The sequence below is a fragment of the Notolepis coatsorum genome, assembly GCF_963971535.1.
Source record: "Notolepis coatsorum genome assembly, chromosome: 3".
Taxonomy (NCBI): domain Eukaryota; kingdom Metazoa; phylum Chordata; class Actinopteri; order Aulopiformes; family Paralepididae; genus Notolepis; species Notolepis coatsorum.
Window position 1 is genome coordinate 46,095,408 of NC_140167.1, and position 13,038 is coordinate 46,108,445.

The window sequence follows — 13,038 nt, forward strand, 5'->3', positions numbered from 1 at the left end:
AGGTCAAATAGACCCACCATTGTGGTTCTTAAACTAAAACTTCTCCAGGAGCTACTATAGATACCTTTTCACATTGATTAGTACAGTAACGAGTGGGTGCAGGAAAGGCAGCATGGCAGAATAGGTCTAGTCCAGGGCCCTCATTCATCAACGTGACGTGGAAAATCTTCTATTTCCACACGTAAGCACAGAATTTAGAATCAGTGCACGCACAAAATAAACGGGATTCACCACACGTGCGTACGCAGGCTCTACGCACACCTGTCATGATGAATATGACTTTGATCCTACGTTTGAGCTCGTGCACTGTTTTAAGTATTTGCATACCAGAACCGCCCCGATTAACCATATACGGTAATGGAATACCCCCATGAAATGTGGAAAAATGGACTAAGCCGAGGGAAGCGTGTTATGTGACAGTCTGACAGACGTGTAGACGTACGGTGATGTCGGATATGATATCTATTAACCATTGCTGCCTGGGCAGCGCAAACACTAATAAAGACCGTGCTGGAATATGACTGCCTTTTCCCGTTTTGTTTGATTAATACCCAGGGATTAAAGTTCTCCTCAATTTTATTCCAAATCGCGACGGATTTTCCGTCAATTTTCTACCTGCTGCATATGATTTCTAGAGGCTTACAATCTATTTTGATGTCAGTATTGGGTAGCCTATATAAACAATAATACGAGAGCATATACAAGAACAATGAATCTCACTGTATGATGTAGCCTGCCTTTCAATACATGAACTTGAATTCCATCATGTTTGTGTGCGGGACTCACAAGGCTGTTGTCACAATGGGTGGTACCGGTACAGTAATAACAGTCTACACAATATCACAATGGACCATGCCATGTAGCCTATATGTTCTATTATGACATGATCAGTGACGACAAATGTTCTAGAATGTTTGATTAAGATATCATACTCTGACAGCATGTCAACAAAAACGCGAACTTGAATCCCATCATCATATTTACATAGTCTGTCCACTATCTGGTGTCATTGCAATGCGTTTTTTATTCTTTCTTATACAGTAAAAAGGGGGAAGAACACTATATCGTGGGTGTTCATATGACTTGTATTCTGCTTACAGCTTCGAAATTCCACTTGTTTCGTTTAACGTAAAGCCTTTTAAATATAATCAAAACGTTCCCGTGTTTCTGCGGTCTGTGCGCAAAATAATAACGAGTTGAGCTACGCGGAGCGCAGTCAGTCAGTACACCCCGTATATTCCGATAACGCTATATAAACCATGCTGCATTCATTCTGAGAGAAATATCTATTATTCCGAATGCTATTTATAGGGTTTTGACCATAATTACACTACTGTTGCTATTTTACAATGAACTATAATGAATTACGGTTCATACAGGACATGCCAGTGTTGAAACTAATGCACAGAAGCTCATTTCCTTGTTGTAATAATATATTCTACCACTGGGCGTCAGCTAAGTGTGCTCCGAGCTGTGCGTACACATAAGCACGAAGTCAAGTTCAAGTTGAAATTGATGAATCCCACTCTTTGCTTAGAAATGGTCGTACGCACAGGTTAAGCACATATCTGTGCGTAAGACACGTTGATGAATGAGGGCCCAGGAGTCCGCAACCTTTACTATCAAAAGAGCCACTTTTCCCCCCTCCCACAAAATTAAATGCTCAGGGAGCCGCACAACCTATTTACCCTTAAAATGTAGATAACAGTGTATAACGTTTTATATATCCCCAAGCATACCCCACATTTAGCATAAAACGCCTGACAATTGCATACCCAAAGTAATTTGCGATGTATTATACTTTATACTTATAGCACACAGTTTGTTGCATTAATGGAATTATAAAGAAACAAAAAGAAAGATTTTGAAGCGGAGAAAAAATACTGGCTGTGTAGACCTACTTTGAAATAAAAACACAGAAGAGGAGACAAAACACTGGCATCTGTAGACCTACTTTGAAATAAAACCCTGAACTATGGAGCTCTATTTGAGTCCTTCCCTTATTTGTGGAAAATCTATAAAATAAAAAGTAAATTTGGGGCGGCTACGTGGCGTAGTGGGCAAGGCGCTCGCCGCGAAGCCCAGCGCTCCACATTTGCTTTCAGTTTAGCTAGTCGTCCGTACTAATACACATTGGCCGTATTAGGGGGTGGGAAACTGATGGGTGGGGATCGGGCGTTGTGGACAGCGACTCCTACAGGTCGGTTGGTGCGCCTGCGCAGTAGAATCAGGAAGTGTCGGGGGCAGCGTGAGCCTCCCACGCGTTACTCCTCGCCACTGAGAGATCGAGCTGTGCAGGTGAAAAGATGCGACTGCTGTTACCTCAAGTACCGGAGGGGACTTGTGCTATGTATGACTTAGTCCACATTGCAGCCGGCTTGTGGGAGGCAAGAAACAGCGTTCGTGACAGGGGAGGGTTGAATTGGATGATACGAAATTGGGATGGGAGAAAATATAGAAAATGGGAGAAAAAGTGGATATAAAAAAAATAATAATAATAATCTGCGGTCAGGTGGCGTAGCGAAGATTGCGTTCGTCACCAAAGCTGGAGACACTGGATTCGCCTGTTCGAATCCAGCTCCCGGCGTTGTCACCAGCTTGGCTGGCCGTTCACACTAATACAATTGGCAGTATTAGAGGGTGGGAAAGCTGGCGGGGTGGGTCCTGGTCGTTGTAAACAGCGACTCCTACAGTTCGGTCGGGGCGCCTGCTCAGCGCGGATAGAATCTAAGAGGGGTAGTGTGATCCTTCCACACGTTACACCCTCTCAGTGAGAGTCCGCGCGGCCAGGTGAAAAGAAGCGGTTGATTGGCTAGACGTGTGTCCGAGGAAGCACGTGATAGCCTCCACTCTCCCAGACCCACTGTGGGGGGTAGGTGCGCAGCGACCAGGAAGGTGATTGGGAATTGGCATAACGACTAACATTGGGATGGGAGAAAATCGGAGGAAAAAAGGAGAGGGAAAAAAAAATAAAAATGTTTGCATATTTGCAACCGATCGACATCCAGTGTGTCAAGATGGAGTCCTGCTAACGATAGCGAGTGCCCGGACGAAATATGGGTGAGCACCACTTCATCCGCATCACTTCCTGTTTGGCCGATCGGCCGATCGGCCACCAGATGGCGCTCTTGAACCGTTGGAGAGTTGAGAGGGGCTCACCAGTACATATAATGTCTCCGGGGGAGAAATATGATTTCGATCACAGATTTTTGAAATATTGATATCAAAGACGCTGTCCAGCGTCTTCGGCAGAATAAGCATGGCGGGGAAAGACGCTGCACAGCGTCTTCGGCGATTAAAGTGTTAATCTGTCCACGCTGAATTAAACCCTCTATTTTCCTCAGACTTTCCTTTTTTTTGGATTTATCCATGGTTAGCTTACTGGGGGGTCAAAAACTCAAGATTAGCCACTTGCAGACGGCAGGGAGTTTAAGTTTAAGTTTATTTGGATCCCCATTAGCCACAGCAGTGCTGGGGCTATTCTTCCTGGGGTCCATAACACATAAAATACAGTTACAGACGTATACACTCACAACATTTACATGTCATACAGACAATTAAAACAACAATAAAAACCCTTATACACTCATACCATTTACATGACATACAGACCATTAAAACAACAATAAAAACCCTTATACACTCACAACATTTACATGTCATACAGACAATTAAAACAACAATAAAAACCCTAATCAAATTCATAATACAAGATAAAAATATCAGACACATACATTTTCATTTACGTACACACTATCTATTAGGGAATGTCAATTTCTTTGGTTGAAAATGTTGTTTTACCACGATTTTGAAACGGCATTTACTATTCTCCTGCTTAACATGTCTGGGAAGAGAGTTCCATTCCTGCATACCACGGAACATGACAGTTCGCTTCATTGCATTCGACCTCACTTTTGGAAGTGTAAAACCTCGTGCAGAAGCATGTCTGGTGGAATGGTTGTGTCTGTCAAGACTTATTGATAAATTGTTATATAAAATTGAGGGGATCTTTGTAACAAGAATATTCCTAGTGAATACAAGGAGTGAGCAGAGTAATTTATGTTTGACAAGTAACCAAGTTAAACAACTGTGCATCACTGCAACATTAGTTCTGTACTCACAGCGAAGCGCTATACGTGCTGCTTTGTTTTGTACCATTTGTAATTTTTTCAGTTTATTCGTTGTTACATTCGACCATACTGCAGGACAATAGTCAAGATTTGACAAAACCAGAGCTTGAATTACCTGTTTGATAGAATTTAGTGGTAACAAATGAGCACATCTTTTAACAACAGAAATCCCTCTTCCCATTTTCACTACTATATTGTTTATATGGTGTGACCATGACAATTTACTGTCTAATGTTACCCCTAGGAGTTTAGTCTCCTGGACTTGATTAATTACCACATCACTTATCAAAAGTTTCAAGACTGGGTTCGTTCTTAGAGTATGGTTTGAACCGAAAATGATGCTACTTGTCTTTGATATGTTTAGAACTAGTTTGTTATTCTTTATCCATTCCATCACTGATTGCAACTCTGCCTTTAGAACCGTATTTAATTCATTGGCTGTTGAGGCTGATGTGTAAATCGTTGAATCATCCGCATACATAGAAATATAGGACTTATTTAGGACAAGAGGCATGTCATTTGTAAATATGGTGTAGAGCAAAGGCCCAAGGCAACTTCCTTGGGGTACTCCACACCTTACCGTTTTAACTTCTGAGTAACTCCCATTAAAAAAAACTATTTGTTTCCGGTTTGCTAAATAAGTTTGCATCCAAGATAGTGCAGATGAGGAGAAACCGTAACATTCAAGTTTTTTAAGTAAGAATTTGTGATCTATGATGTCGAATGCTGCAGTAAAATCAAGCAAGACAGCTCCAACCATTTTCTTTTTATCTATCTCTTTCAGCCAATCATCCGTCATTTGGGTTAAAGCAGTCGCTGTTGAATGTCCTTCACGATATGCATGTTGAAAATCAGTGGTCAATGTGTTAAAAGAAAAGTAGCTTTTAATCTGTTCACTTACTATTCTTTCCATCAGTTTACTCAAAACTGGCAGTAAACTTATGGGACGACTATTAGATCCTGAGAATGGCAATTTCAAATTTTTTGGCAGTGGTATTACTTTGGCAGTTTTCCACTGTTGCGGATACAAACATTCACTAAAGGATTGATTTATAATATGACAGATAGCAGGGGCAATTAAATCAGGGACCAATTTCAGAAGTTTCCCGTCAAGACCGTCAACACCTGGTGGTTTGTTTTTAGTGGTACTTAACATATATTCTACATTACTTATAGTCACACTATCAAAATTAAATTGACAATTTTTATCTTTCATTATTTTATTCTTTATTAATAAATAAGATTTTTCATTATCTATTGTTTGCATATTATTTCTTAAATGATCTACTTTTCCAATAAAATAATTGTTAATATGATTAGCAATCTCAACTGGTTTGGTGAGGAATTTTCCTTCCCTTTCTAGAAAGGATGGGGTAGGTTTCTTATTCCTGCCCATTATTTCATTTAGAGTATTCCATAATAATTTACTGTCATTTTTTATATAATTAAACCTATTTTCATAATACAATTTCTTCTTCTTCTTATTACATTTTGTAACAACGCGGGGTGTGAGTGACATACTGTATATTTTAGTTGATGAAATATTTTTTCATTTCAGTGTCACAGTATGACATCGATCTCCAAAATAAGAGAACAAAAAAATTTATTTAAAAAAAATAAAAAAAATGTAAAAAGAAAATTGGGCCAGGGAGCCACAGCTGATTGGCTAAAGAGCTGCAGGTTACAGACCCCTGGTCTAGTCAGTGTATCAATCACATTAAGCTATCAATCAAAGTCATTGGGGCAGGACTAATCTCTTGAACTGGCAAGGCTTAAAGGAAAACTCTAGAAAAAATTTGCTTATTTGCCATCTTCCCTGGAGTTAGACAAGAAGATACATACCCTTGTCTTCTCTGTGCATGCATTAAGGCCTCTACATGCTACAGCAACTTCAAAGCAACTGCAACACAACATCGGCGCGATTTCAACGCGGTTGTTTTAGAGGGTCTTGTAGACTGTGTTGCGAGGACGTTGCGTACATGTCCCCCAAATCTAACCTAAACAGCCGTTGCGTTGATATTGCGTAGCAGTGATTGGTTGGTAGTGAATGGGGGTGGGGCTGTCATAGAATAATATTGGTCCCGCAGCGAGGAATACCATCCGCCATTGTTGTAGCCAGCAAGCTATCGATATTAGCTAAATAATTAGCGTCATAGCTGGCCTTTTTCTGAAAACCCAAGCACATATTGTTCCATAGCATACGCCTTCAGTTGATCATGACAAATCCTCTCTTACCTTGACGATTAAAAAGCCTCCATAATTTAGTAAATAAAGCTGTAGCCAGCCAGCTAGCATTCATGCTATACAAAATGCTATCCACATTAGCTACATAGCTAACCAACTAAATACAATGGTATCCTGAGGTAACGTTAAATACAACGTTTGCTAGTCGAAATGACTGGACACACACAGGGACAAGTTAAACATCAATCAATTAATTTATTCCAACAGGTAGTTTGAGCTGCATGAGCCGAGGTCTTTCTCTCCTCTCCATTGGAAACTAATGACGTTACGGTAACGTTAGCTCGAAAAGCACAGAAACGGGCGACAGAAGTTAAGCTGCTAGCAACAGACACTATAACACTTCCGGTCGGGGGATTTCAAAATAAAAGAGCGACGTCTAAAAGCACCGGAAATACGTTTATTTTGTACATTATCTAACGTTAACACAAACCTAAACTAACTTTGCGCGTCGATGTTGCAGAAGCATAAAGGCAGAGTGTCTACAACACTGTTGCTTTGTCGATGTTGTGGTGCAGTTGCTTTGAAGTTGCTGTAGCATGTAGAGGCCTTTAGGCTTAGGGAATGCCCGCACCGTTAGCCTAGCTTAGCGTCGTCACTGGAAGTGGGTTCCTCCAGCAGCCAAGTTCCCAGGCAACTTCCCAACAGTCACGAAATACACTCCAAATACAACTCCAAAACGTTCCTGTAAACATGTTGTGACCTGTGTATTTACCATGTGGAGAAATAAAAAATAATTGAATTAGACATTTCCGTTTTCTAAGCAGATATACTCTGAACTATTTTTTGCCGAACCACTGCTGTCTGGGCGCAGTGATTTCACACAACGCAGTGCTACTTTCTAACGTCGAGGCCAGTGTTTACATTTTCAGGACAGGACACGCTTTCATTGAGTGAAGTGGATATCATCAGATAGACTAGCTAATATAGTATCTTGACTTGACTGCTGCTAATCATGGCCGACTTTGGAAGAGAGGAATCCTCAGAGGATGATGAATACTTCTGGACAAACCAAGATCCAGAAGCTTATCTTTTTGAACCCGAATACACAGAGGAACTACGTGTTTTGGAAGCTGACCGGGCAAGACGCGAGGATGAAGCAGAACAGCCTGGGGCCGAGGGGAGAGTCAGAACAGACACGGATTGGTGGTGTAAATGTGGATCATGCCAACCTATGCCGACAGAAATAGAGTGCTTCTGCTGTAATGAATGGGACTCTGTGCTGCCATCAATGATCGGAAGGCTTCATATATCGGATGAAGAGGACAGTGCACAAAAAGACTGTCTAACGAGCAAGGAACATTTCTCAGCGCTAACACATCCAGAAGTGGTTGGAACTTTTTTCCATGTTCCGAAAATCAATTGGAAAAGACGCCCCATGCCGAGTGGACCTAATGGCAGGGCTGTACAGTGCGACATATATATCGCACGTGCTACAGCAACAGCGGTCTGTGCGATGAATGGATTTACTTCAGTAGCACTGGTGCGATAGGCATTCGGTTCATATTGATACTCTTATTTTGAAAATCCTGTCACAGGTCTCATTTCCGCCTAAGCGCAGTTCCAGTCATGATATATCTGGGCTCCGGCAGTTAGCAACAGTCAGGTTCATATGATACTCTTATTTTGAAAAAACCCATAGCAACTCCGTGATGTCATATCCGCCCCAGACCGTGCTTCTGCCTTCTGCTCTCAGCCGAGCGGAGCGGAGCGGAGCTGCACAGCAGACTGCGGCTATTTTGCGATCCGAAATAAGTCTGTGGTGTTTTTTTTTCTCACAACGTCAAATGCATCTAACACGCTTTGCATCGTCGCCATTCCTTTATGCCCACATCGCCCGAAATGAACGTTACATTAGCATAAGCTAACAAGCTAATCCTGATCAGAGGCAGAGCCATAGAGAATTAGAGACAGTGTGGACTGGGGAAAGGGTGTGTGTGTGTCGAGAGGAGTGGAAGTTTGAAGACAGACTAGACTACAATATGATGCGGGGGTGGTGAGTTGAAACAGTGTGAATGAATGAAAACTTTATTTAACAGATTGCAGAATGGGTACAATACAGTACGGCTCAATACACACAATTGTTAAGGGGATGCAGACCAGAGAAAGACTTTCGTCTTGTTTACATCAGGGTCCCCCATTGTGTGTGTGTGTGTGTGTCCCCCAACCGACCCCACTCCTATGTTTCAATAAATTATTTGCATTTAAAACTATTAACGCTGACTCATTCCTTCAGTCCACTCAAAATTATGCTAATATTCCTTATGTTGTTTATGATATTAATTGAAAATAGCATATGAGAGTATTATAGTAATAATAACACATGGCGATATACTAAAAAGCAAATTTATAATTTTTGGCTGGTAAAAAAATCTGCCTTTTTTAAATCTACCAGCCAAAGTTAAGTTTGTTCCCTGACTGCAACTAAATAACACAAATACAATAGGCACATTTGTGACTGTTACAAATATAACACGTTTTATACTTGTGCTACAAGATTTTGGCCAGTGCTACAAAACGATCAACCTCTGTAGCACCAGTGCTATGTGCAAAAAAAGTTAACGTACAGCCCTGCCTAATGGACAGTTGTCTATCGAGTAAGTGACTATTATAATCATCATGATACATGGGGCAAACTAAGTTCTCGTTTACCTCTATATTTACATTCACTCACACATTCATTTTTGTAGCTACTGTCTACATGTATATAGTCCTGTATACTGTCAATGAAAACGTGTCCTGTCGCTAGCTACTAGTCAGATTGGTTTGACTGACAGAAGTTACAATGGGGCTTTTGAGGTGATGCGTAGCACTGCGTCGCGTGAAATCACTGAGCCCAGACAGCAGTGGTTCGGCAAAAAATAGAGTATATCTGCTTAGAAAACGGAAATGTCTAATTCAATTATTTTTTATTTCTCCACGTGGTAAATACACAGGTCACAACATGTTTACAGGAACGTTTTGGAGTTGTATTTGGAGTGTATTTCGTGACTGTTGGGAAGTTGCCTGGGAACCCCCCACCTCCTCCAATGTACAGTTTCTTCGTCAAATGTATACTCTCTTTTTTTTTTTAACTCTTTTTGTATCACAAACAGTACTGTATTTGTAAATCTGGTATGTCATAAATGTATAGATGTAGCAGTACTGTCTATCTGTATGTCATGTATGTCATGTATGTCATATATGTTATGATGAATTGAAAATGGGGGACCCTGATGTAAACAAGACGATCTGGTCTGCATCCCCTTAACACTATGGTCGCCAAAAACGCTGTACCACGTCATTCCCCGCCATGCTCATTCTGCCAAAGACGCCGTACCACGTCTTTGATATCAATATTTCAAAAATCTGTGATCGAAATCATATTTCTCCCCCGGAGACTTGAGATCTACTGTTGATCCCCTCTCAACTCTCCAACGGTTCAAGAGCGCCATCTGGTGGCGGATCGGCGGATCGCCCAGAGCGGAAACAGGAAATGGAAGCTGGTGCTCATTCCAATTCGGTCCGATCACTCGCTAATAGTCCCAGGACTCGAGCTAGACACAACGGATAGCAATCCGTTACCAATAACTCGATAAACAACATGATTTGGACGTATATACTATTATACAACCTGGAAATGGATCACATATTTCTACATCCCATAATAGGAATATTTCTGCTCCACGCTCATCGCCCAACGCTATGAGGAAGCTACGGTAAGATTCAGCGTTATTTTTTAACGTGTTCGATATAAACTGCTCTGATGATCATATCACCCACACTAGATGAATCATCTAACGTTGGTCACGGAATTATAAACGACCCCCCCCCCCATCCGGTCAACATCAGATGATCAGTAGTAACTTCTAGAAGCACGTCCATTTGACATTTTTTATCTCGCGCAGATTGCTATCAAACTGTATTTGATCATCAATATAATGCATTTGGGGCAATAAATCACGTTCTGGAGAAAGCTGCAGAAAACGATAAAAACATACTTATACTTTAGACCGTATTTTAGTATGAATATGTGAATGAAAAAGTATAACGTTGCTACACCCTGAACAATAGATACTTGATGTTGAATGGGCCATAGTAATGTCAATTTAGCAATACAATTTAAAAAGTTATAGCCCTGCAAAGAAGGGGAACTTCTCCATAGACAAATAGAGCTGGCGGAGGATGGTATATTAAGAATATAAGCCTGGCGACCAAAGTGTTAACAATTGTGTGTATTGAGCTGTACTGTATTGTACCCATTCTGCAATCTGTTAATACAATTTTCAATCAATCAATCAATCAAAACTTGGCTGCTGGAGGAACCCACTTCCAGTGACTGACGCTAAGCTAGGCTAACGGTGCGGGCGTTCCCTAAGCCTAATGCAGGGAAGATGGCAAATAAGCTAATTTCCCAAAATGTTGGAGTTTTCCTTTAAGGCATCACAGATGCCATAATGGTTACACTATTGGCGGTTGTGTTTATGTATATATTGTAAATTAATGAAACATGCTAATGTCTTGATACAATAACCTGAAGCACTTTTTTATTTTTAAATGTGTTTGAATGAGAGTGAGAGATTAACCTGATAACCTGGTGCAGTTTTGGAGAACATTCTTTAATAGTAAATGTTGTATTATGAACATCTAACTATAAAGGAACGAATCTCTGTCTGATATCCTTCAGATATCTAAAAGAAAACGTCATCCGGTCCACTTCACACATGTATTGCTGAGGACCCAACGTGTCCAAGTGTCGTGTGTGAAGTCGATCAAATGAGCAGTTCTCGAGAACGCTCCAAGTAGCCATACTGCAGTTCCAGGAGCCAACCAATTAAATGTTTCATTAACAAAAAGGTTACAAAAATGTTTGTGTATGCCATCAATTATAGTAAATAGAAATTATAGAAAATAAAATCATAATTGGCCAAGAAATTTGCAATTGGTGCACCCCAACTCCAATGCAATCATTCTGTAAAAGACTGCAGCAATATCCACCATTTAGAGACAGATCAGCATACAACTTCATGACGAAAGGGACACTGAAAATAGACCAGTGATGGATGACTTACTGCTTCCGCTTCCATGGTTAAGGGTCTCATATGGCGCAGTGGAGCACACCTATGCCGGGTGGTGAAGATGGGATGGAGTGTTTCTAGCAAACAAAGAGCATGCCAGTCCCCATGTCAAGTCTTAAGTGCTGTATAGTGACTTCTTTCAGCATCTGTTGAGGATAACCATACAGAGAAAACATTTACGTTACGTGGCATTATTCCGTCTGATGTTGAGGGTTCACAAGAGCAATATTAGCTAACGTTACATACCGGTAATACATTGTTTACGTTAGATGGACAGCTAATACGAGCTGACGTTGGACAGGTTCAAAGTGTACCCGTTAGCGTTAGCTGACTTCACTCTTTAACGACGTTATTTATTATTTTAAGAGTCGACCTTGCTGGTACATAATATGCAGAGGGGGGACCAAGAGACTCGACCATGATTTGAGCCAACCCAACGTTAGCTACAAGCTAGGTAAGTTAGTATAAATAACGTAACGTACTAGAAATATGATGAACGCCGAGTAATGTTAGCTTGTTTACTAGCTAGCCTGGCCACTAGTGATCGTTGCTAACTTTTTTAATAAAGTACAGTTAAGTTAGCCCACTACAAGCCCAGGTTAGCTTAGCTAGCAGTTAGCATATCAGCAGAGATAACATTACGGTCCTTCGGTTGACCCTCAGCCTTATCAATATTTTGCAGTGCATTTTGCTCATCGTCACAAAACCTGGAAACTGTCATTCGCATATAACTTACGGTAAACAATACTGTATGTGGAAGAATGCGATTATCATATTTTTCAGAGACTAACGTTAATAGTCTCCTTTTCGTCTGTCAGACTTCAGTTGGTCGTTTTTTCGTAGGCCCGGAAATCTCGAAGACCTCCGTTCTATTGTCTGATTGGTTCGTGTTGTACACGTGCTTTGCCCCCAGCCAATGAAGTTCGAGCATCAACAAACAATGTCAGAGCGCCCCATAGCGCCAGTAGTGGGCAATAGCATAATATCCATAGGTATTACGATAATATCTGCAGAGCCACAGAGCCCAGGCGTGGAGTAGGGTCACGAACAGGTCGAAAAGTACCTAGCGGAAAAAAATCTAATCTACGAATTCCAATCTGGCTTCAGAACATCCCACTCCCCTACAAATGTCCTAACCTAGTTGTACAGTAAATGACCAAGTAAGGCTTTGTCAACATTCCAATGTACAGTGTAAAATGTGTGTGTCCCCTACCCAACCCCCCCCCCCCCCACCTCCAATGTACAGCCCTCACCCAACCCACCCAACCCCACCCCACCAACCTCCTCCAATGTACAGTTTCTACGCCAAATGTATATACACTCCTTTTCTGGACACTTTTGTATCACAAACAGTACTGTATTTGCAAATCTGATATGTCATAAATGTATAGATGTAGCAGTACTGTCTATCTGTATGTCATGTATGTCATATATGTTATGATGAATTGAAAATGGGGGACCCTGGTGGAAACAAGACGAAAGTCTTTCTCTGGTCTGCATCCCCTTAACAATTGTATGTATTGAGATGTACTGTACTGTACCCATTCTGCAATCTGTTAATAAACTTTTCAATCAATCAATCAATCAAACCACTGACACATGCCTTCTCT

At 41.1% G+C, this 13,038-nt stretch overlaps 1 protein-coding gene across 1 annotated transcript in view; it reads right to left on the reverse strand.

The window, feature by feature from the left end:
• mtfr1l (mitochondrial fission regulator 1-like) overlaps positions 1–12,288 on the reverse strand; it is a 57,726-nt gene extending 45,438 nt beyond the window's left edge. Inside the window, exons 1-2 of the mRNA XM_084310495.1 lie at positions 12,165–12,288; positions 11,423–11,574 (exon numbers count right to left, since the gene is read on the reverse strand). Of these exons, the coding sequence (XP_084166621.1) occupies positions 11,423–11,452 (30 nt within the window). The 5' untranslated portion in view covers positions 11,453–11,574; positions 12,165–12,288. The remainder of the gene's footprint in view (positions 1–11,422; positions 11,575–12,164) is intronic.
• Positions 12,289–13,038: the final 750 nt, after the last annotated feature.